At 40.1% G+C, this 26,312-nt stretch overlaps 1 protein-coding gene across 1 annotated transcript; it reads left to right on the forward strand.

Annotated features, from left to right (window-relative positions):
* The first annotated feature begins 5,420 nt into the window (after nucleotides 1–5,420).
* On the forward strand, nucleotides 5,421–25,229 carry LOC145786444 (adenylate cyclase type 8-like). Its single transcript, XM_082598099.1, is given in 27 exon segments — nucleotides 5,421–5,770; nucleotides 6,667–6,755; nucleotides 6,953–7,156; nucleotides 8,177–8,324; nucleotides 9,001–9,152; nucleotides 9,553–9,721; nucleotides 10,529–10,858; nucleotides 12,014–12,183; nucleotides 12,568–12,669; nucleotides 13,167–13,348; nucleotides 14,158–14,324; nucleotides 14,963–15,070; nucleotides 15,321–15,468; nucleotides 16,682–16,843; nucleotides 17,179–17,453; nucleotides 17,834–17,981; nucleotides 18,419–18,560; nucleotides 18,856–19,045; nucleotides 19,532–19,681; nucleotides 20,255–20,447; nucleotides 20,856–20,977; nucleotides 21,516–21,632; nucleotides 22,219–22,365; nucleotides 22,508–22,707; nucleotides 23,516–23,664; nucleotides 23,787–23,911; nucleotides 24,186–25,229. Coding segments are annotated over 27 exon segments (4,476 nt in total). The 5' UTR covers nucleotides 5,421–5,719; the 3' UTR covers nucleotides 24,522–25,229.
* Nucleotides 25,230–26,312: the final 1,083 nt, after the last annotated feature.

Raw genomic sequence — 26,312 nt, forward strand, 5'->3', positions numbered from 1 at the left:
CGGTCAGAAAAATCTACCTATTTCACATTGATTCAACGTTTGCAGACGTTGAATATATGTAAAAATAACGGATTTTGTTCACTGGGTTCGTACGGAACTATTTTCTTTCAGTCGAAACGACATAATTTAGTTTATAAAAGCTAATTCAAACAAATTGTTTAAATTTCAAAGTGAAACCAATAAAATAAATTTGTGTCGAAGCGAAATATTTTAAAAGCGTGAAATATACTGTATTGCTCTCTCCTGTTCATTTTATTCCATTAACCATTTCAACAAGTTCCCCACCACAGCCTCCTACTGGACTTGTCATTTCAAGCGATTCCAAATGGCTTCCATCTTTCACTGGCTTATCGCTTGCTGTCAATTAAAACCATTTTGTGACAATTTTTGACGAGCTGTTTGCTCATGCGTAGGCAAACTTTCGTCGTTTTTCGTTATTGAAACGTCAGATTGCGTTGATCTCAAGCTGGATGCAACGGTACAAAATAGTGATGGTCTAAATTAAGAGCCTTTTACGTCACAGACATTTTTTATGAGAGCACAAATGCAACTGTCTGGCAGATTTGTTATCAGCATGTGAGTCCAGCCATCGATCGGGGTGTTTGTTGTAAATGTGGAAACTGCGTTTGGAATCAAGGAATCATTTCATTCCAGATCTACAGGGTTGCCATGTTTGCCGATTTCATTACTGGCTTAGCCACAACTCTGAGTCAATAGCTGAAAATCTTTAAACCTATTCGATTGATTTGAATGAGATTTAGTCCCGGATGTGCTGCATTCCTTTGGAATTGATCAAATGATCTAACCGATGGATAACTGACTCCGTTGTAGAGTAACCTTGCTAATTCTGTTAACAGGAAAGAATTTTAAGTGGATCATGGGCCAATCTAATAAATGTTTGCTGGTTCTTTTTCTTTGGATTTCAAAGGAGAGTGTTTCAGATCATTGCAATCATTATCACAATAAACTATAAAATATAAGAAATACCAAACAGGTAGTTTATTTCAGATACTTTATGTAAGTTTTGCGTTGTACTTGCGTCTTTGCCACGAAAACCGTCAATGCTCGCTAACGAACAACACTCGTAACCTCAAACTAAACTCGTCGGCTCCATAACTTGCAACCCATTGTCTGGTCGTGTTTACTGTTCAAGCTTTGACCTGCAAAGTAGCCGGGTCTGTAGCCTACAGACAGAAATAAGTTGCTAACTAATGCATTTGTTTGTAATTTCAGTTTCATGACGAATTTTGTTAATTACAACCAATATGATGACGTCAAAATTAAGGATGGCCTGTTTGAACTATGAGGAATGAGTGACGTACAAGAAGAGAAACTCAACAAATTTGATGACGTTTTGTCGAAAAGTGATTTGTTAAACGGCGTAGCTGATGACGTAGAAAAATCACAGAAGCAATTGAGAGACGTTCAAAAGCGCAGCTCATCGAAGCCGCTTTATGGACACGAGAAGTCTTCATCTCATGGCAACGCAAACATGATGCCGAATCCGACTCTAGATGTCCAGAACGATTGTTCAAATATGATTCCTCAAGCAAACGGCGCAGGAGAAGGATGTAGCGAGAAAGTCAAAGAGCCACATTCTTCCAGCCAGCACTCAGGTAAACGTCGGCTGCATTGCGATTGTCACTCATTGTAATTGTTTGAAAAACTGTGCACAATGGTTTTCATTATGATGCAACAACAGCGAACAACGATATTCCTCTAATTGACTCATAAATTGACAAGATTAAGATAAATCTTAAACTTCACGCGTTTATTCACACATAATGAAGTATTTTACTTTTGACTTTGTGGCGCGGCGCGTGGCATCCCGTTGGGGTGGAAAATCAATTGTTTACATTAACAGTTCTGGAAAAAAAGACTGTTTGAAAAAAAATGTTATTTTGTTTAGGAAGTAAATTTCATGTCAATTGGTGCGGTGGTGTTCGATGGGTGCGATGAACTTTTTGTCAGACATTTTCAGCCACCCCCACAATAGCGATGTCTTGACCTGCGTGTGATGTTGACATTACAACAGTAAAGCATTAACTCCGTGCAAGTGTTTCTGTAGTTACGAGTGGTTTAACTTTCTTACTGAGTGCAAATATTTGTGTCTTCTTTTGTTCTTGCCGGCGCGTCTCTCCAAGTGACGCGAGATCCCTCTCTTTCCTGTGGTGATGTCGATTCTTCGATTGTTTTGTTGAACTTTTCATTGTTATTTTGTCCTTTTCTTCTATTGTGCAGTACGTCATCATGACGTAACCTTGTGAAAAACACATGACGTGATTGGCCAGGGAGCGACCTCCATTGTTGATCTCACAAGTGGAAGGGTGCTTGTGAGATGTGATCTTGATCATTTGAAATCGTTCAAAAAAACATGTTATTTGGCTTTTTGAAAGCCATGGGTAGCCAAGCGTATCCAGCAATCATTTGTTGACAAAATTCAATTTTGTCTTTTGAATCTGAATGCGAACAAAGCCAGATAATGAAATGAAGTAGGTAGCAGGATTTGCTTCGATGCAGAGTTTCAGAGATTGCGACTCAAACAATTACAGAGAAACTTGATTCTTCGCAATGGCGTCTGCTGTTGATTTCATCTTGTATCATGAGGAGACACTAAACGTGTGGATGCTGTGCGTTTAGTTTCAAACAACCCAATTCATGATCAATCAAGTTCAATGAGACTCTGATTTAGTTTGAAACAGTTACAGTGATAACTTGCATAAATAAAACTTCTGACAGGCTTCCATAGCTATTACTCTGAGCACATAGAGAAATCTTAATAGTTTTTTGTCAACGTTTTCATATATTAACGTATGTTGGTAGGAAGTGTCACGAAATATTGGGGAAAACAAATCAAACTCTTAGAAGTCGAAACGCGAACATTATGTCTCCTGGAATGATCTTTCCAATAATAAAGATCGGCCGTTTCCGTTCATATTCCAAACAGCAAATCAGTTGTTTTATTACATTGATTCAACGTCTACAGACATTGAATCAATTTAACAAAACCGACTGATTTGCTGTCTGGGTATCTGATATCTATTGTTTGTCCGACTAAGAACTGTCATTGTACATCAATGTAACTTTCAAAGATGTTGAATCAATGTAAATTGAACTAAGCAGTTAGATAAGAAAATTAATTTTTACCCCCCGACCTCTTCTCGCATCAAATAAACGTTTCTTTGCGTTGATTTCACACAACACTGCGGCTCTTATTGGCTAGTGGTCGTCGATTGATCGCCTTGGATATCATGAATGGGCTAATATTTGCTCGGCCAGGGGCGTTGGCCGAATGTTTTTCTCTATAAAAGGAATTCACGGCCAACGGCAGGGAGCATAGAATATCCTCAATCTAAGATTTGTCGAACTTGATTAATTGCTTGAATGTAGCTTAACAAATGACAATTTATCAAAGCTGTGGCATATCAAGCTAACTTTAAATTTCCAACAACAGGCGGCCCTGTTTGATTTATGGCCTCTCGTTACCGACTGTCAGGAATGCTATGAACAAGCTCAATATGAAGCAGGTTTTGCTCATCTGTTCCGGACGGGCACTCCTCAAAAATCTTTGTTTTGCTTTTCTTCGGATTGATTTGAACATCTGCCCATATTGAGATTTATTTTGTAGAAAGTCGCTCTCAAAGCTTCCAACCAACGAATCTTTTCTTTTTTACATTGTGTATGTAAAAAATAAATTCCTAAAAGTCATTCCAAAACTTTTGAAATGTATAAAAACGAATATTTATTCGTTTGGCCATGTTAATAATTTGGTAAATATAATCTGATTTTTTTCAAAGTGACGTGATCGTATCAAAACGCAGAGAGGCGATTATTTGGGGACGTTTGTTTTCGACACGCGTCGCTATTTTCGTTTATTCTGAGCAATGAAGAACTCACTATTTGTCGACAAAGGTCTATTTGCATTTTTGGGCAAATGTTAGCTTTATAACCTGTGCTCCATCCGGGATTCACATCCAATGTAGTTGTTGGTCTGCTTAATAGAGCTGGTATCCATAGCATCTCAAAACATGTTTCAATCTCTAAAAATAAAAGTTCATAATTTCTTTTTCTTGATCTTATATTTCTCAGCAAATAAAAGAAGATGAACTGAGCTGAAAACGTGGCAACGTCCATTGAAAGTTGATAGTTTCAAACTCAACTTTAATGAGCTATTGCCGACATTATCTGTCAACTGTCTATAAATAATCTTTAAATATCAACAATGACTTTTTTCATTGCTATCTGTTGTATTCAGCATGAGCAAACACACCAATAAGAACCAATACTCCTTTCAACCACGCTTCGTCCTTTTGCATATTATTCTGTTGTCTCCGTTTGTTTGAAATATTGTATACTGTCAACATAACCAAACACAAGTGAAGCAAAATAAATGTTCTCTTCAGTTCATATAATGATATTACTAGTAGTCACCCATTTTCTGTCATTGTCGTCTATACGAGATCAAAAAGAAAGTACCAGATAGAATAAACGATATACAGCAGTGTAAGCAGTTCATTATGTTTAGAAGAAGTACGGTATATTCTGTTTGAAGACGTGCGGACGACGAAGGTCTCATTAAAACCAACATAATGATACCAGAGCTACTGTCAGGCCGTCTAATTGTAGCTTTGTTATGCAAAAGTGATTTGCATAACAAACGCAATCTTTAAAATATTGTGTGTTTTATTTTTTTTACCTTCAATCGCACTGCAGTATATAACTTTGTAAAACTTTATTTTGTATGTTATTCGCTCTGAAGATGCGCATTGTCATGGTGCGCGAAACGTCAGTGAAGCAATAAACCATCCTGTTTATTGTTGCTTTTACTTTCAATTTCATCAGATAAACGTTGCAACTAGTGCTAGAAAAGATCATGCGCATTTTAAACTTTGTATCACAAGGCTGAGGCTTTGATGATGTCACAAAGGCTTTCCCCATTTAATTCTTTTCTTCTATATTGCTGTTCCTTCTAATATATTATTATTAGCAAGTACGTCACTGCACGTTGTTTATTACTAATTGTTAACTTGCAGATGGCTCTGAATCTTTAGCTCACATCCCACCATCCCCAACCGAGAGCATTGAAAAAATTGAGATGGAAGCATTTGACAAACATCATCCCACCGGCTCACCAACGACCACATCATATCACAGGGGATTGTATAAGAAACAGTTACGTCACAATGGTGCATCGGGCACCAACGATGACGTCACTAATCCAAAGGTTGAAGCACATGACGTCGATGGTCATCATCAGTTATCTGACGATTGTTTAAGTGCGTCAAGCGCTTCCGAGAACGGATTGTTTTTCATCGCTCCGGATGTGATTCCAGATCAGGATCACGTAAGGAATCCTGGGAGAAAAGCAAATGTGGTGGAAAATATTAAAGAAGCTTTTGTGGAAGATTCTTCCTCGGCTACGACTTTAAAAAATCCATTTCTTGATAGTTTTTCAAAAAAAGAAACAGACCTCACAAAGTCACGCAATTGTGAAGCGCTGTCAACCAATGAAAAGCCTCCACGTCAGCATACCTCGTCTCTCGACCAGCTTTCAAGATTGCAACTACGTAAGCAAGAAGCTGCGAATGTAAATTATTCTTCAACCAAAAAACACTCGTTGGAACTGCCGGACGTTACTCACAATCATCCATTTCACCCATCCCCTCACAAGCCCCCAGTGCCCCCTTCCTCCCCAGTGGAAAGGGCAGCGTTCAATCATATGAAGCATCATGCACACGAAGCAGAGAAGTCCAACAAATGGAAAAATGCGGTAAGAAAGTTTAGTCTGAAGGCTTGATTAAAGGAGTGGTCGTTTAGATATAAAAGTGTACCCAGACAACAAATCAGATTATTTTTTACATTGATACAACGTCTATATACTGATTTTCTGTGGGTAGGTTAGGTACTCATACTCTGTATTAATATGAAGGACGGCCAACTGAAGAAATGTAAAGTGATTCAATTCTGTCAATGTATTAAAATCAAAATTATCAGACTGGTTTAAACAAAATTACTTTTCATGATGATCGTTACAAAATAAATTTTACAATTTTTAACGAAATAAATATGTGCTTTAAGCTCATCAACATGTTTTCGACAATAGGGAATGGATTTTGGAAACAAAATGAAACATTTTCCCGCTTTCTTGATAGTTTCTTGAACCTTTTTGAGCACAATAAAGTGCAAAGTTATAAGATTGTTCCTTCCCGTTCCCATAGTTGTTCAGTGGACGATACAGATGTCACTCAGTTTACACCAGAGTCGGATCAATTGCACAATTTTCACTTCAATTACATTACAATTACACCATCAGCTTTTTTAATTACATTTCAATTACATTGTTCTGAAATTTTTAAATTACAATTTCAATCTCAAATACTTTCAAACGTAATAAAATTATTAATGTCCTAATCGAATTAATTACTTTCAATTACAATTGCATTTCCAACTCTGGTGTGCACTCACGTTATATTCGTTTCAGAAGCCAATTCAATACAAGTTGTTTGTTCATGCGGAGTTGTCGCTACTGGCGTAAACCTTAACAGAGTAAGTCGTTTAGCAGTCGGAAGCTCAATGTGGAAGCAGCTGATCAATCATAGGCACCTGACAAATATTGACGTAATAAATCAAATACTACATCTCACAGATGTTTATCTTTATGCGTAGGTCCGCTTGATGGCGTCTTCGCAAAATCTACCTCCGAGTGAACAAGTTCCTATAAAAGTTCATTCTGACACAATAAAGAAAATTAACAGGTGCAATGTCTTGTAATTACGCTTTGGCTGTTGCGTCAGACAGTTGGGTTGTTTTTGAAATGGACAAGATGCTGGTTCTTGCAACTTGTCAGGCACAGCGGCAATAGACACGTCACAATGGCGCCTGTCGCTAGAACACCGGGAGATAATGCAAAAGATATGCAATCGCATGATATAGACTCTCTCTTCTTTTGCAGGGATATCCTCCGTCGTCGAACGACTCTTGCCAATTTCTCTCAGGCTGATAATGGTAGAGTTGCAGATCGGACCAATCGGCAACCGGTGTACTTATCTGTGGACAACAACCGGGTACGGCCCCTCACTCCCGACCCCTCAAAGTACAATGGTGAATTCCCAATGTTTGGATCCATTGAAATCACTGAGAAGCAAGCCAAGTACAGGTGAGCTGGGATTTCACCAGAATCATGGATGAATTCCACAGTTTTCAAATCTCATTCGCCACCAACATAACTATGGTGTTGGAGGAAGTGATAGCCTTTTTCTATTCTGAAAACCCTGTGGTTGGTGACCCTGTTGCACGAACATATATGTCTCCGGCGACAGCTGTAGCCTACTGACAGGCTTGAATAGCCGAATTAAACTGCTTAAATGTTACTGTAAATGTAATCCCTAACCCCACTTTGAAGTAAAAAAAGGCCAGAATATTTCGAAAGCAAAATGTTTCTTGACAAAGTTTGAAGAAGGGAGACCTTCTCGGCTGCAGAAACTTGGATTGAGTACTCAGTTTCAGTTCAGTTTCATGTTTTGTTTCCGATCATCAAAGCAAAAAAAACAATATCATTTGCCATAACATAAAATAGTACCCACATGGACAAGTATAGACGCCCACCATCTTGCAGCTCAACATAGAAGGCTACACAACAAGCAAGATCAACGCTGTGAAACAGCTTGCCCATACCAACCGGGCACTCGTCATACTCCTCCGTCATACTCCTCCAACAAGCCCATTGCACCTCTGTAGATAACCACCAGCCTGCAACGTGCATCGTTTTTCTTGTTGTTTAGGCTCAAGTGAAACACGTCATAGTTTGAAAATAAAAGAAAATATTGAAAAGGTTTTCTAATACGTCATACTAGCATTATGTCGTATTTGATTCTACTTGAATAAGTTAGACCACTGGAGGTTCATGAGCCAAGAAACCACAGAAAACTCCGGGCTAATTTTTGCTCAAGGCCAACACAAGTGATCGTTGCTTTGTTTCATTGCACGAAATCTGTTTATTGCTTGACTGTATTTGTTTTAAGTTTGTCTGTGTTCTATTTGACGGAACAACGTTATGGTGCAATGTAGTTGGACTGGAGAGATTGTTGAGTTTAAACCCATATACCTGCATTAAATTATTTAACTGGGTATTCATTGGAAGATAAGTTTCATTTGAGGTTTTGCGACTTGCTTTCAGGCCAGGGACCAACATTCGCGGAGTGATTCTTCCATCCATCTTCAACGAATTCCAACCTCATTCTCTGGAAATCCTTTACAATCGATATTTTTTAACTGAGAAAAAATTCTTGCAAATTGCGATAAGTCTAATGGCCATACTTATAAAGGTAAACATTTTAATACTCAGCAATGGATTGAGTTTCGCTTTTAGCAGCATGATCATTACTTACCTCACAAATCTAGATACTAACCACCTGTTTTAACCTGATGCTGCGAGTTTGCTGTGGTAGTAGCGGTTTGCACTAGCTTTCGAAACACTGTTCTCCAGTCTTGTGCTATGACGAGTGGTGTTGTAGTCAGTGTGTATTTTTTTTTATTTTAATGCTCTGTTGGTAGTTGTTTAAATACAGTAGTTTTAAATGCGTAGTTAAAAAAGCTTAAAATAGCGAAGTTGATTTATTTATAGCTCACAAGATCCTTATGCGGCAATGACTGATTGCAGTGACGTAGAAAACTTGTTTACTTTAATGAAAGTTGCTTTCTGTTACGTTTCGTTGGTCGTTCGGAGCATCTAGATTGACATGACGTGCTTAATAGCACGTTTTTCAGCCTTGTTGTCATGCTTCCTTACTCTTAGTGTCGGCTGCATAGGCGAGTTGTGACCTTGTACGGTACTCGAAAGGGCACCGGTTCGACAAGAGCATGCGACTGTGTCTTAGGCAAGACTCTTAAAGGCATGCCTGTCTGACACCAAAATTGGATTTCTTGTCTTCCCGTTCACTTAACCTAAATCCTCAACTGCAGGCCTTAAGTCGTCTTTTCAAATGCTTTGTTTCTTTCCAGGTTGCTTTTATTATTATTTACGCCACAAACGGCAATATAACCTTAGGGCAAGGTTTGCTCTTCGGCATAACCTGCATTTTGTACCTCGTGGTTCTTCTTCTTGCTGTGTTTTATACGTCAACCGAAGACCCAAAATCATACATTTACATGAGGTAACTATCTTCTAGTTTTTTTTAGAGCAGTCAGATCTTAGGCAGCGAAATTCGTCATTTTTAAATTGATTCAACGTTTGCAGACATTGAATCAATGTAAAAATGACGGATTTTGCAGTCTGGAATAGTATTAACGGACTACTAGATTAGCTTCAGTATCACGGTTTTTACCAGCAGCAAGGGCAATCAATAACAATTCTGGAAAAGCCTAAGGTTTTTAAACGTGTTTGAAATGAACATTTGTTGTCGAAATGAACTGAAAACCAACTTCTCCTCCAAGATGGCTCGAAATAAAACAATACAAATTTTTTCAGAAGAAAACTTGTTCAAAGAGAAAGTTAGAATAAAGACAAAGAAAAATCGTGTTAAGGCTGCAAAAACATTTTCTGTTTTGTTCCAGAATTTACGCAATGATAACTTGGATATGCATGACTGGTTACAACCAGGCAACCATCTATATGACGTCACAAGCGGAAAGATCCCACATCACCCACCTCTCTACCGGGTTGGATTTCCTAATGATCCTTGTCTTTGTGACGTACACAATGCTTCCTTTGCCTCTGCACTGGGTGAGTCATGCTTGCATCGCTATGTTTATATATGTACACTGGGAGGATATTCTGTATATTCGTGGCATGTTTATTACATCTATTAAATATAATAATCTGACATGAAACCGCGGTTGTTAGTAATTCAGATTTAATGTCGGTGCTGTTATGAAATATTTAAAATACTTCTTTTGCTAGTTGAAAGCCGAACTAGAGGGTATGCCAGTGAGGAGGACACCCAGAGCCGTGTTAATTGGCCACGTATCTCCCGGCCGGGGGTGGGGGCACGGCTGTTTAGGGGCCCACTCATTATAGTCTGTTTAATGTGTTTTGGCTATTTCAAAAAGAAAAACCTTGCTACAACCGGCGATATTGAGCTTCAGAAGTGGAATAAGTGGAAAATTTTATTAGTAAAGTCTAGTTTTGCTGTTTGATGCACCGTCTTTCAAAATACTTGAAGACGGTGCAACAAACAATAACTGAAAGACCTGAATGAACTGGTTACATTATTTTAAAAAATGCAAAAGTTAGGCTTAAAGATTTTGTAGCAGTCTTCGGTTGCGTAACTTTTCAAATACTGGAATCCTAATGCTTACGCTTTGGTTCCACAAGTCCCTCACTTGAGACCTGCACATGATAACCTGACCCAAGGCCGGGCCGGCAAGTTTCTGGAAAGGAAGCTTCAGTGATGTCACTGTTGCTTGTTGGCCTTTGTGTGGCTGTAGCGCAATTAAGTGTTTCTTCTTTGACAATTATAGGATTGGGGAAGCAAACGTAGTTACATTTTAGTCATCAGACTTTTGAAATCTTGTCTAATAATCTTCGCAGGCGACATTTTGCTCCATCATCTCCACTGTTGCTGAGATTCTTGGTAGGTCACTGACGTATTACTTCGCCCTACAATCCCCTAAACCCCAGGTCAACATCACAGTTGTGACCAACAATACGTCATTACGGTGGGTCGACACGAATGAGCTCCCTTCGGACCTACCAGTGTTGGGGTATCACATTGGGGCGATTGCGACAATGGTGGTCTGTGTCCACATTGTTGGTCTCTGGACAAGCTTCCTCATGGAGAGGTCAAGGAGGGAGGCCTTTCTTGAGTCCAGACACTGCATCCGCGCTCGCATCCGAGTTGAAAGGGAGAACTACAATCAGGTACAAGTCTCTGTGTATATAGATGTATTTGTGCGTGTGTGTGTCTGTATTTTTTGTGTGTGTGTCCTTGTTTTTTGTTTGTATGTGTGTATGTTAAGTTTCTTTTAATCTGGGCACTCCTTCGACTTGTTGAGCACTATAACGTTACAACCCCACCAAGTGGGCGCTTCATACAACGACCTATCGTACCCTCTTTGTATTTATGGGAAATGAACGCATCTTGAATGTTGAAAGCAAATTGCCCGCTTCGTAAGTTTACGATGATGAACAGAGGTTAAACCATTCCACGGATAATTGCGTCGTGACTTTGCATTCGTTGGTTTCGATATACCGAGTTTATCAGGAAACAATCATTCGTTGCATCTTCTCGCCACTCGGTCCAGGTTGTTGTTGGTTCAATATTTTGCGAAAATGACTAACGATCGGTAGTTGCAACTTGGACGTCGCTGTGATGCATCAGATGGCCCACGCCTGACCTGAAATGCATGGTATGCTTCCGACTTCCTAAGTAAACAAATTGTAACGAATGCACGGCAACATGAAAAACGTTTGCAACTTATTTTTGGAATGAACCTTCTTCAACTTACAAGTAATCACTGAATCACTTTCCTACTTAGCGTGGTATCACTGCAGACTTACAAGGTTTCAAAACAATTTCCACGGCACATTTTTGGTAGGATGTTTTCTATAGAAAACGAAGCAGATTTAATGAGTGACAGGCACGGTGAAAAATTATATCTTGGTCAATGGTCATGCTTTTTTAAAAGAAACGTTTTGTTGTTTGTTCTATTTTGCAAATGGAAAGGTGGTTTGCAAGGTTAGGTTTAGGTGGCCCCCTTACTTGAGAAGATAAGTTTTTAATTTGCTGACTTTTCGGCATTTACGAGAATAGGATGGCCAGTTTCTACCCAATCTATCACACAATGGGTAAATGTGAACAATGTTTGTCAACTATCAGCTTCAGCTGGGAGTCGAACCAGGATCACATGATTGAATAGCGAGCGCTTTATCAGCTGCTCCATACGCAAGATCATAGGCCTCTAGTACTTGCAGGGTACAAGTTGCGGCCAATTACCTTGGGTATGTGTATATATTGATAGATGGAATGATGTACCACCAACCGTTTGCCTCATACTCAACTGGTTTGTTTGCTAGGAACGTCTCATCCTGTCAATCATTCCACGGTTCATTGCACTCCAGATGATCAATGACATATCCAACGAAGGGGCGTCTCCTACGGAGGGACCACATAGAAACTCCAGCTTTGCCAACCTCACCAAAGCTCATCAGAACCGAGTGTACATTAGAACCTACCAGAACGTCAGGTGAGGAGTGTATGAAAATATTTAGAACGAAACTTATGACGTCATCAATCTTGTTTCTCGGTGGTCTGGCGCGTCAAGGGCGTCATTGGTGAGTAACTTTCCAATAGCGCCGATTAACTTTCTCTGCGATTTGAAAAGGACAATGGTTAATCTTTTCGTTTTTGTATTGGATCAAAGAATCGTAATCGATGCTTGATCGACTTCTCAAATTGTGACGTAATTTGCGTGCGGTAGCCTTTCTCAAATCGCTGTTCGCATTTCAACAGAATTCCTCAAATCAACATTTTATACAAAATCTGATTTTCTTTGTGTTGCTGAGCAAGTTTTACTCTTGATGTGAGACGAAATGTCTGTTACTCATCCTCGAAACTTTGTCTTGTTCAGCATATTGTACGCGGATGTGAAAGGCTTCACGAAGCTGTCAACAATCCTCTCTCCTCAAGAACTTGTCTCAACTCTCAACGAGCTCTTTGCTCGGTTTGATGGGTGAGTTATGCAACAGACAAACAAATTCAAATAACTTTGTTTTGAAAATATAGGTACAATCATGGCCACCTAAAGATAGTGGCCATGGTACAATACAGGTGGCCATGGTACAATACAGGTGGCCATGGTACAATACAGGTGGCCATGGTACAATACAGGTGGCCATGGTACAATACAGGTGGTCATGGTACAATACATACCAACAATACAAGCACAGCATAGCCTACAGGCAACGAGGTAATTGCGGTAATTTTGATTTCTAGCAGTAAAGTAATTTTGTAGTTGCGTTGTTTATGTTGTTTGTTAATTGAGAATGCAAACTAAAGTTTTTATTACCGTGACACACAGTCAAACCTTCCACATAGCAAAACCTGTCATTTTTACATTGACTCAAAGTCTGCATTGATTCAACGTCTGCAGACGTTACAAAAATGACAGATTTTGCTGTCTGGCTTCTTGCCGGTACCATTGGACTATGATTTACTCGTCCTTCCCAGGCTAGCCCAAAGGCACGATTGTTTGCGGATAAAGATCCTGGGGGATTGTTATTATTGCGTATGCGGGATACCGGAGCCACGTCAGGACCATGCGCACTCATGCGTGGAGATGGCCTTGGGAATGATCGAAACGATCAAACAAGTCCGGAACCTTCACAAGAGCGACCTGGACATGAGGATTGGTGAGAGAGTGTGGTCGTGGTTGGTTTCAAAACTGTAGAAAAGCATTTTTTTTTAAAGAATAATGTTTGTGACCAACTTTTGATCGTTATATAGACGATATTTATTAATGGAATTATCATGGCTTGCTTAACTTTTAGAGCTCCATTAGTAAAGAACGCTTTGCTCTGTCACTAAGGCAGTGGTTTTCAACCTTTTTGGTGGAACGGAACCCGATGAAACATTTCAAAAGCTCGAGGAACCCTTGTTCAATGATTTAGTTGCCTTATGCAAAATACATCGTTTGATTAATAAAATTAAATTAAAAATACTCATGTTCAGATTTATTTATATACAAAACATGTTGACGAAATTTGGCGGAAAAGCAGAAAGTTAAAAGTAATCGCACCACAAGAAAACAACGAAAATTCGGGATCGCAGCGAACGTGTTAAAGTGTAGCAAATTTATTAATAGTGGCAAACCTAATCAATATTTGATTATATTTAAACAATATGCATGTAATAATAAAATAGACTCTCGGATTTGAATGTAAACTTGCGGAACCCCTAGACGTACTGGCGGAACCTTAGGGTTCCGCGGAACCCTGGTTGAAAACCACTGCACTAAGGTAAGAGCAAGCAAAAACAGGTCGATACTGTCAAGAAACATGATTTTCGGGCTGAACTAATTCCAGTCATTTCAATATTGACGTCAAAACGTCTCATGTCTCATTTTCTGTTTCAATGCTGCTGTTTTAAGTTCTGGTTGAGGATATTTCTAACGATGTCGTAGCAGTTACGTAATTATGATGACGTGCAATACCTCACACAGGTATCCACACGGGGTCAGTTATGTGCGGGGTCATAGGTCACCACAAGTGGCAGTTTGACGTTTGGTCACGTGACGTCGACTTGGCCAATCACATGGAAGCTGGAGGCGTACCTGGACGTGTACACATCTCTGCCGCTACCTACCGGTTTCTTGGAAATGACTTTGAAGTAAAAAGTTCCCTTGTAGATTTGTGTGAAGTATTAGAAATACCTGCCTGAGCCTTGAATTATGCGTAGGGTTTAGCAAATGGATTTGATAACAAATTATTGTGATTGTTGTTTGTTTGTTGGTCATAGCCAAACTTCACAATTTGCCCAAACAATATAGTGCTCGTGAACATCAAGTCTTGTGCTACATTGTTACATTTGATGCATTAGTGCCGAGATATGTTTTTTCTTTTGTTGGAAGATGCGAATCGTCGTCAAACTTTATTGTTGACTCCCTGGTGAGGCCTGACTGCTATCGTAAATCGAACTATGTCTTCATTACAATAAGACTAAGCAGTAAGCATGCTGTTACTTAGCCTTGGTAGCTGCCATAGCACAAAGATATCAACAGTCATTGTTTGTTAACATTAAATCTTACGGGTTGGTTGTATGTACAAAATAATCTTGTAATTTCATTCAATTACTTTTACGCCGCAGCTGCGTGTATACTACTGTAACCTATGCTTTGATTTTTGTATTTTTCTCTTTTTGCGTGATTTAAATATGGACATTTTGTCTGATGCAAATAAAAAAATAAAAGAGACAAAAGTTTTTATTCGCTTTATTTTTTCAGTGTAATAACCATTGCTTCTCGGTAGGTGGAGCCAGGACATGGCGGGGAGCGGTCCAATTATTTACGTGAGCGAAACGTTACTACCTACCTCATCAAGGATAGACGGAAAACAACGGAACCTGATCTTTCCAAGGTGAGTTCGCTGCTGCACCGATGAGAATTTATTGATGATTGGCAGCACAATTGCTCCAATCCGCGTTTTATCGCTTCTACTTTTTCTAGACTTCTTCTATGTTTGTCATATATTGTTTTTTTGTTGTGATGGTCAGAAATAAAAATAAACTGAACTGAACTGATCGCTAAAAACGATTAAAAGAGATTTTACGAAAAAACGATTCCACGATCATTGCAACATGCTTTTATGTCATTATTTTCGATTGTAGAACAACAGACGATCTGATCCCATGTCCTCTCCTCTCAATCAAAGGCTAGTCATGTTGAAGACTGGTGAGACATCTAGCGGTTGCAAAATTTCAGGAGATCTTTCCCAGAACCCACGACCGAAGGTTGCAAATGGCTTCCCTCAAAGCGGTAGGAGATTGCTATGCATCAAATATAGTATGGCTAAAGTTGATCTTTCAAGCTTAAGGAAACACTGTTGTTGTTGTTGTTGTTTTCGTGTCAATGCTTACGTCCGATGGTGGAAGATTTACTTTAAGTGGACAGGAATGCAAGGAAGCCAATTGTCACAATTAATATGCGTAGCTTGGGCGGCAGGCTGCGTTCATGTTCTAGAATAAGTGAGCTATTTTGTTGTGTAATTCTGTTGTGGTGTTTCGACGATTACTGACCGATAGTTACCTTTAGTTACGCAATTTGTTATTGTGGAATCTGCTTCTGGAAAGTTTTTGTGAACGTGAAAGTATGGAAACTTCTCTAACTTGTTGACCAGAAGAATGAGTTTTTATGATCTAATATTACCCTAATCTCTGGAAGCTTCTGGTCCAAGAAAACCTGTAAACAATAGTCGCGAGATTTGATTTCTTTTATTAGAGTTGAGTTGAGAATTGTTTATTGTGGGGATTAGAAGTTATAATAAAAAGTATATTGAAGACGATTGTAAGTTCCAGCCGATATTGAATAGTTTGTAAAGTGAAAGTTATTGCCAATTGTAAAGTAGCTGTTTGCCAGTAGTTGTGTACATTTATTTTTAAATTGACGAAGACGTTTGCTGTTCAGAATTTGATTTCTTTATGTGCTGGAAGCGGTGAACCATTTGTCAGATTAAGAATTTTCATCTATCATCTCACAAATAAAACTATTCAACCATTTATTTGATTGTTATACTTCGATTATCCCAATAAACTACGTCATCAATCGCACCAGTCTCTACGTGTAAGAACTGAAAAGAATTGCACCAACCTTCGTGTCCACCTTCAGGAACGCCTTTGAGTGTCGTATCCTGCCTACGACACAGCCACATGCTCTTGAGCGGTGTCGAACCAGCGCTCCTTCGATTGCCGAACCGGTGGTCTCACTATTCGGCTATACAGCCGACAGGGAAACACTGCACACAAGTAATGCGCAATAGGTTGTTCATCTCAGTGCAGATTTGAGACAGTAATTGTGTTGACATCAGCTCAAACAACCCACGTTGAACCTGGTGTAGACCTAATGACTGTTTGTATACGTCACTATTACGTTGCGATAAATTATAACTCATAGTGTTCCTTTTTTTATTACTGATGTTTTATTACTTGTGTAATAACTTGCAATCTTGCTTTTGTTTGTCCATGCATGTTAGGTGATTCCCCATCTTTAATTGCAACCAAGCATACTGGACTTCCGGAAAAACTAGGAAAGCAGATTTCCCACTCACAACGCGTGAGAAAATGGATTGCAGGGCTGAATACTAGGAGCAACTCTGTAGATTGTATTGGTGCCAGGGATGGGGAACTCCCTGCAGGTGAGGGGGTTATTGTAGTTTCAAATCATACACAATAGCCACAAGGAATCGTTTGTAGAATACTACTTCGCTGTTTTTCCAAATAAAATGTCCCCAAAAACTCTTCATTTTATGTCAGTTAGTGACGTCTAAGTATCTGTGACGTAGTTTATGGATGCCGCGATGTGTTGACGTCATCGTTTGTGTCTCAGTAAGTCACTCCCGTGTAAGTCGTAGACAAGGTTAAACTATTATGGACCATGCAATGCATTCAACTGTGATGCATAAGTAGCCACCTTCCATGTGCTCAATGGCATCTCAAAGACGAATGTTTACATGTGTTTATGACGTAACAGATATTGAATCCTCTTCGCATCGACAATCCTCCGAAATCGGGATGGAAAACTCCGAGGTCTTCGAGCCCGACTCTGCGTACAATACCCCACAAGCTTCTGGGTTCATCACTCGAAAACCGGCTTGGGAGACATCGGGAAATTCAGAGGACATGCGCCAGAAAAAGAGTTCCCGAAGGCGGCGAAAGCGTACAAATGTTTCCGATAACGGATGGAGACCTGAAATTCCTTTTCAAAACATTCTTCACACTCCAAATTTTAAAATAAGAAAGTTCAAGGTAATCCAAAGTTCGCGCGGTAACTATTCATTCCTAGGTTACCAAGTAGCGGAATGTGCGACTCAGTTACACTTGACGCGACAAAACTTTATAAATGATTCAAGAAAAAAGATGTTTGCGCAAGCGATCTCACTTTTAGAGTAGTTTTCTCAAGCAAAATGCCACATTGTTTAAATGAGCTACGTCCAGATCTTTATGTCCAACCATTCATGCTCCTAAACTAATTTCTTATATCGCCCAACATGGTCGGACACGCGATGTGTAGAATCCGGTGCAACTTGTACTTCCAGCAAGACAGGTGTTGTGTGCAGGGCATCCGCTGAATAAGTTTTTGTCGCCATTTTCACAGAAAATATCATTTTGGTATTTAACGAACGCAGAATCTTCGAAGGCACGAAAGGTCTACCTCTTTGTTGCCACGTAACCTGACCGTGTCCCTACCTCGCCGGAACAGTTATGACGAAATAAACGCGCGATTAGAACAAAGCGTCGTCTATCACAACTCCAACCTCAAGCAACACGTCAGAGGTGAGGACAACCGGATGGAAATAAATTGAGGAAAGTTTTATTTTCACACTGAAAAAGTGTTATGACATTTTAAGGTTCTTGCAAAGGATTCGAACCCCCGACACAGGTCTGACCACAGAGTTTATGGTTAATGTTCTCAACTCGGGTAAATTTACTCTTTGAGGTAAACTCTACCATCAAGGGGGTAAATTGTCTAAAATTAATCTCTGATCTGAAAATTGCAAGTAAAACCTTTCTGTAGCAGCCATCTTCTTCCAGATCGACAAATAACCTCTAAACGTCTCAGTTGCATTTGTTGAGGGTCGAACCATCGCCTCTAGCCCGTGATTAATTTGTTTAGTTTTAATTTATTTGTTTGTTGTTTATCAGTCAAACCATCGATATAAACTTCACGCCGACCTTCACTTACTGTGGAATTTCACTTTTATCAATTTTAGGATTTTCCTTGCGCTTTCAAGATGCAGGATTGGAAAAGAAGTATTTCATCCTCCGCGATGAAGTTTTTAAATCCAGCTTCATCCTCTCTTCCATCCTCATGATCTCACTTATCATCATTCAGTTTCTCATCTTGCCAACCATGTAAGTTTCCTTCAGTTCGTTTTCAAGACTCCATGGTTTTGCTCTGACTTTATTATTCATCGTTTTGTTTTATTGAATCATAGATTATCCAACAAATTATTTCTCCTCGTATATTGTTCTTGAATTTCAAATGTCGCCTGACGTGTTCACCAATCGCGGTCTTGTTCAAAATCTTTCAAACAATATTGGTTGCATGCTCTATTGCGTAAAGCAACCGATAGCGTTGGAAAAATGCTTATTATGACATGTCCATGACGTGTTCGTGAGGTGTTGCTTACGTGCTCACGTTTTTCAGATACGTGCAGTTTGGAATCAATGTCTTTCTATACACCCTTATTTTTGTCGTCACAATGGCGGAGGAATACCAATCGCTTCCCAAGCATCTTCGTCTCATCAGCTGCTACATCCAGGAGGTCCAGTGGCTGCGCTATGGAATCATGTTCGTCGTCGTCGGTATGAACCTGGGAACTGCCATAGCTTCAATGGTGAGGATAGAGATCGGTGGAACTTGCATCGCGATTTCGTGCGGTGGGCGCATAAACAACCCAGGGATAACTGTTTTTGGTTTTCATCTCCCCCTTACTCTCACCCTCATAGCAATGGGGTGATCAATACTGGGGTTCAAGATCTATTGATAATTTTCCTCGCACATAAGTTGACCGTTACTTGAGCTACCAATGGTATTTAGTTAGTGATACGATTTGATTGGTTATCTTGCTTTAATGTATGACAATTGACAATAGTTGCTTGGGGAAGGCCAAAGAAAATACATTAACTTCATTTAGATTGTTGCTGAGAAATATCTAGTTGCACCAATCCTGGATAACAAGGATGTGGAATGCTGGAAAGCAGAGTGTTGATTTCTGGGGCAGTGAAATATCGTTCCAGATTTAACTTTGTACTAGGATCGGATGCTACCAATCGAGTCATTTGCAGAGTGTGATGACCTGTTTTGTTTTGATTGGTTTTAGATTAGCTGCTCTTGGATACCCACGTCACAATCCAACTACGACAGCGTCAGTGTGACGTGTGAAAATGTGATGTGTGAAAATGGCTCAAGTATCTCAAACACAATTGTGTATTATCATGTGGCACAAAATTCCATATGCAATTATTCAATGGTAAGTATTGCTGAGCTTGGCTAGAAATGTTGTTTAAATTCTTGTCTCAGACGGATATAAAAAACGTAGGATATGTTACCATTATTACATCACACGTGCAGTAATCTAGAATTTACTTTTTGAAACATTTGTCTTTTGGGGCAGTCTAAATTGTGACCTAATTTTTGTAGCATGTTTTAGCGATAGATATTGCAGTTGTAGTGACATTCAAGATGTTTGGATTACTCGAATGAAGCCGGCAGAAGGTAAAGAAGGTAATCGGATCCACCGGCATGCATGGCCTTGAGTACCTCGCCAATACACAACCAGATGCGTGCAATAAGTGTCAAATCAACCACCTTGCTAAACGTTATGTGGCTGTTGTCACTACCTGACCGTACAGTTGGAGTACTGACCAGAAGTTAAAAACTACTGCAGTCTTTCTTTGCATTGCTAACCATGGTTGTGGTTTGAACTATTGATTTTTACAAAAGCATTAGATTTTTTCTTTTTCATTGACGAAACTCAAGTGCTTTCTTCCAAGCACTGGTAACTTCAATTTTTTTGTCTTACTTTGTTTTTATCTGTTTACAGTTTTTCTTTTTAAACGGCGTGTTGTCCGTGTTGACCTGCGCCGTGTTCCTCCGCGTCCATAATTCTCTCAAGCTCTTTGCTTTGATCATGGTCTGTGTGGTCTACACCGGTTTGATGTTCGGAGGATTGAACTTCATCTTTATCGAGAATGCTCGGAGAGTTGCAGTAGAAAAAGACCCATGCAGCTGCAGGTGTGTATGGCGTAAGGTGGCTTTTGCACGTCATAACGACAAGCGGCGTTTAATGTCGTTTGTGCTGCGTTCCACAATCAATATGCGTTCACTTCTACACGCGAAACTTCTGATTTATTTCAGACAAGAATTAGAAATCAGTATTTTCGCTTTCAAATGGACAGAATATTACAAGTTGAAACTGTTCTTTGCGAAAGTGATTCGAGACATGTGGTTAATAAACGAACCGTCACTCATTTTATATTGATCTTAAAAACGTTTAAACTTGAAAGTGAAAACAAATTCTCCATTGCAGTACACTTGAAGGTACGCTTTAGATTTTTCTGTAGATCAATTTTCACAATAATTTTCACAATAATTTTTTCAATCATTGTTTGAAAAGAAGCGTCATTGTGTCTCTAGCACGGCAGAAGGGGTGTGGGTGGGCGTGGCGGCAGAAGCGGCCATCCTTTATTTGTTCTCTGCTATCCTCTACTACCAGGGCAGGAGAGTGGAGTATACGACTAAGTTGGATTTCATAAGGAAAGTCCAGGTATGTTTGTAATGTTGTCCACAATATCCCCCTATAAATAAATCGCTTATGACGTCATAATCACGATACTAGCTCAGTTGTTACGCGCTCGACTCAAGATCACGCGGCGCTGGTTCGACTCTCTGGGTGTGCTCTTGAGCAACGCATTTCAAGCACTGCTCTCCAATCAGCGTCACTTAGTGAATGGAATAATTCCCCGGCAACAAGACTTCAACAATCGGAAAACTTCACTCTGTCAATCTCGGTAACCGGCCCTACGTCAAGAGCCTCTGCAAGTATGCGAAACTACCAGGAATAACCTATCAAGGCTGTGTCAGTCTGAGGATAAAGATTCAAAACCAAACCAACCAAAACATCTCGATTTCAATTTGATTACTTCACAGAACACATTTTTATTCTGTTTTTACTTTGCTTCCTCAAACAAAACTTGTCGTTTATCGCATAGTCGATTGAGAAAGATGCAAAGGTCTGTTTTGTTTTTTTATTTGAAAACTATTCATTTTAAAGATTGGTGCAAATTCAACTTTATCCCATTCAGGCTCAGGAGGAGGTGAATGGGATGTTGAGCCTCCAAGGACATAACTACCAGTTGCTACGCAACATCCTCCCTGATCACGTGGCTCATCACTTCCTGGGGAAGAACAAAAACCATGAGGTTTGTTTCGTCACAATGACGTCGATATTCACTAGGTTTTATTGCAAACGTCATCAATGAACGCCGGAACTCGTTGTTGACAAGATAATTGTAAAATCCCGGCCAACTTCATTCTTATACTTTGTGACTTTTGTTGGAGCTCAAATGGCAAAAAAGCATCGTTCCTGGTTGACCTGTTTTACCTGGTAAAAGGTAAAGGTGGTCCCATACTTGATCCAAGCATCGGGGGATGAGAAGATAAGGTTCTCATTATACTAAGCCATCGGCACTAACAAGAGTAGGGTGGCCAGTTCCTTACTCTCATCCGCCTTTCCTTCAGCAACTACGCCCACCCAATTTATTACACCCTGGGTAGAGGTGAGCGGTGTTTTCAACAACCAGCTGAAGCCGGGATTAAACCAGGTTTGCATAACTGGAAAGCCAACGCCGTATCTGGTGCGCCATTCCACCGCATTTAACTGGTATGGAAGCAAATCTCTAATTATGTTACTGGGGACACAGTCTGTACTTTCAATTTGATCAAAATTCTACCTACAGTACATCATCGTAAGCAGGGGACTCAGCTTGATGAAATATTATCTTCCAGGAATTGTACTCTCAAGGTCATTCTTGTGTTGGAATCATGTTTGCATCCATCGTCAACTTCTCGGACTACTTCCTCCAAATGGAAGAGATTGAGCAAGGAGAAAAGTGTCTCAAACTCCTCAATGAAATAATCTTCGATATTGATAATGTGAGTTTCAAGCGACATTTTAAACGTTTCTCGTAGATTCAGTGACTGCCCAAGTGCATGCATTGTAGGGCAATATAGAAAAGATTTTCTTTGTGACGAAACAAGCACATGATTGTTTTATTGATCATCCTTCTTCCCACAGCTGATCAGTCAGGAGAGGTTTCTTTGTCTTGAGAAGATCAAAACAATCGGGAGTACGTACATGGCAGCATCCGGATTAACTCCTCACAATGCATCCAAATCAACACCATGTGGAAGCGAGGAAGAGCCATCACCATCTTCTTCTTCATCATCATCCTATCCTGATCCCACTATGACCTCACAAAACAACAGCAGAAAACGGTGAGTTCACAAAGAAGTGGGAGCGTCCGCCAAGCGTGTCTTTGTTTTGTCATTTTTAGTTTATCTGGGGCCGAAGTCCTTTCTTTGCTATCTTTAGAGCAACCAGTTTAACAAGAGGTTGAAAAGAAATAACACTTAGTCACGATGCTTTTGTCAATCACTTGATGAGCAGTGCTGGCCCAAGTTTTTATTCAATGACTATTAGGCGTCTGATTAGAAAACCAGAAAAAATTGAAGTTATGCCAAGGCTTGAAACCAAATCTTTTTAATTTAACATAGAGTTGATCTTGGTATTATTTCAACCATAGGAAGAGGAAAGCCTCATATTTCTTGTTGTATTTTTTTCTGAGTACCTTTCCTTCGGCAATTTGCTAATTAGTAACTGTTTGTTTTCTGGACCAGATATCTACAAAAGACCCTGAATATAAATTGTAGTAGCCTGATTGTTTTTAGAAAACATCATTGATAGAATGTGACGTAATTGACTGGTAGTGTGCGGGTGTGTGGTCCAACGTCCAAGTCCTCAATACGAGTTATAGATCATCGCCTGTAGCTGAACATTGCATGGTTTAATATAGTGATGCCCAAACTGCGACACGTGGAAGACTGTCTGTGGTCCTCGCCTGCGCTCTAGAATATACGATCTTACAGCTTAAGCCGAATTTCAAGAAGGAAAAAATGAGTAAAAATTTTAATGCGGCCAACAAGACTCGCGAAAAGAGAAATGTGGCAAGCGACTAAAAAACCTTTGATCACCCCTGGTTTAAGTTAAATGGTGTCCTGTCCCTGTTGACAATAATTTGTTCAGGGATTCGACAAAAATCTCCCAGGAACCGGAATCCTTGACTCCTCGTGACGTCAGCCATCTTTGTATGCTCGCGCATCTCTCGCTGCTCTTGCAGCGCGTCATTGATGACATCAACGCTCATTCGTCGAAGCAATTCAAGCTGCGCATTGGTGAGATCACTGTGACGTGTTTCTGTCGTCATCAACGTTTGTCGATTGTTTCTTTTTTTACTTTTGAAATGTTTTTACTTCACAAATGTACACTTTGTTTGAATTGTCATTTGTTGGCGCAGGGATGGCGTATGGACCGGTTGTCTCTGGGGTGATTGGAGCAAAGAAGCCTCAATATGATATCTGGGGCAAGGCAGTCAACCTTGCCAGTAGAATGGACAGCACTGGACTTCCAAACACGATCCAGGTAAGACCAAGCAAGGCGGCGATGTCGGTTGAATATCGCGCTTTCTTTAGTAAAAGTTGTGACTCACAAGTCCGAAGTTTTCAATATCAACTTGTGCTTTTTGTTAAGTTGATTGTCAAGTTTGTTGTTGCGATCCAATTCGAAGTGAATTGTGACGTCAATCCTCATCAGAAGAAATGAGTTACCACAGCCCGGTCATTGTTTTGGTTCGCAACGCATCTGTGGAGCGGGGCAGAGCGATCATAGTTTCAACTCCAAGAATTTTTTGTTTCAGGTCCCTGAGGATTTGTACCTGGTCTTGAAAGAAAGGGGATTTACCTTCAAGTATCGGGATGAGACGTGGGTGAAAGGGATCGGGAAGATTCGAACCTACTTTTTGACCGGATGCACTGAGGAGGCGGCGAGGAGGGTTGGAATCGAACGCGCGATGTCTGCTCTTGGAACTGTCGTTGGAGCGGATGGTGGTCTTGTCTTAGGGGAAGCACCATCCAAAACAGGACATCATTCTCTAGCGCACGTGGTGTTCAGCATGGTTCAAGCAGCAAACCGGCAGAGGCGCTACGGAGATGCGGTTGAGAACGACCAACACGATAAAGATTCCAATGTCTAATCACGTGGTTTCCAACGCATGCAATGGTTACATCATAAGCAGCTACACGATACTTTCTGACCCCAAACACAATTCCTTCCTACTCTTGCCATAACTGTGCGCAGATGTGCCTCTGAATGCTTCATTCTGCTACTCATCATTCTTCAATACGAAGCAAGCAGAGAAACATCTTTAAATAAAGATGCTACGCTTCAAATTAACCAAGAAACAACTTGTTATGAAGAAGATGCTTTCCGATGTAAATCTGAGATTCGAATGATCGTAATTCGGTCAGAGAGGAATTTTATAAGATGAATATGTGGTATCTTGATCAGCGACGCATTCCAAAGTTTTCTGTCATGACCCTTTCAATTTAACCACGTGACCAATACACGTCACGTTATTATTGGTAAGTTCAGATTCTGGAGTCAACAGCGCCAATAGTGGCGCATGACAGCTCCTTTTTTTCCAATCATAAACTGAAGTTTGCACTTTACTCTGAACGCATGATGACGCAGTTGTGCTTTACATGGCTTCCATAGAACAAACACATTGTGCCATTGATGACAAGTTTATCGTTGCATCGAAGCTTTGTCAATTGAATCGATTTAAAGTTTTATTCAACGTCACACTGGAATCGCGTTCTTTGTAAGCGAAATGTGAATGAACCATAGTGGCACGGCGATTCGTGATAATGCAGTTTGCTTCAAGTGCAATAAATCTTGATCACTGTGACGTCATTGTGCTGTACGTTTCATAATGTGGTATAGAGGTTGCGTGTTGATCACTGAACCATTTGAATGTGGTATCTCCACAGTAGACTGGTCATTAGAGTATCTCACGCAGGTTGTTTAATGTTTACTGTTTAGTTTCAACTCCGAACTGGAAAGTTTGCTAGCAACGCAAATCCTCAAACAATAACTTTTTATGGAAAGGAAATTTTGGCAAAATGAAGCTTAGTTGTGCAATACGTGAAATAACGAGATGTGGGCGGATTTAGCGAATGGTTTTGGAGGGAAGCGATATTCAACAAAACACGATGGTTTGTAGGCCTAGATTAATCCAAACATGCAATATACGGTTACCTTACAGATTGTACGCTTTCACAGACCTACTTATCCGAGCCATCGTTAATAGTGTAATAAGAATAAAGTAATTCTGTATTCTGCGTTCATTGTGAGAACTTGTAGTAGGACACTGCAACACTGTGAGGAAAAAAAGAGTGCGGTTTACGAAAACGAGAAAATGAAATGAGAGACTAACATTTTAGAAAGAGAAGAAGAAGCAGCAAGGAAACAAAACATTTTCTTCTTCACCACTGATGCTTCTCTTTCTCCTTATTTAAGTCGATGGTCATTTTCTAGTGTTTAGCCTACCCTGCGATGATAGGATACAACACAACTAGAAGCTGCGAAGCGACATTAGTCAACGGGTCAGCTGCTTTCATTACGTCAAGAATCTTTGCAGAGACACAGTGGCGTGCTCTGGAGCGGTGTCGAACCGATGCCGAGCGTAGTGCAGACGTTCTCACCACTCGGGTAGCGTACTGTTGTGTAGCTTCATCGGTATGAAATATAAATATCACACAAATAAACTCGTCATCAGAGCAGATCGCCTTAGTGTAGGATTGTAATGCTTCACCATATGGAACGAGTTGGAATCCCTCAACTTACAACCTTCAAAACTGAACTGAAAGGTGGACAAAGAGAAATATAAACAAGAGCTTCGCGAATCACGCCAGAAGCCAACACGTCGACTGTGCACAGATTACGCAAGATCAATTAAACACAACCAATCAGAAGAGAAAATCAG

This window comes from Aplidium turbinatum, chromosome 17 (genome assembly GCF_918807975.1).
Source record: "Aplidium turbinatum chromosome 17, kaAplTurb1.1, whole genome shotgun sequence".
NCBI lineage: Eukaryota > Metazoa > Chordata > Ascidiacea > Aplousobranchia > Polyclinidae > Aplidium > Aplidium turbinatum.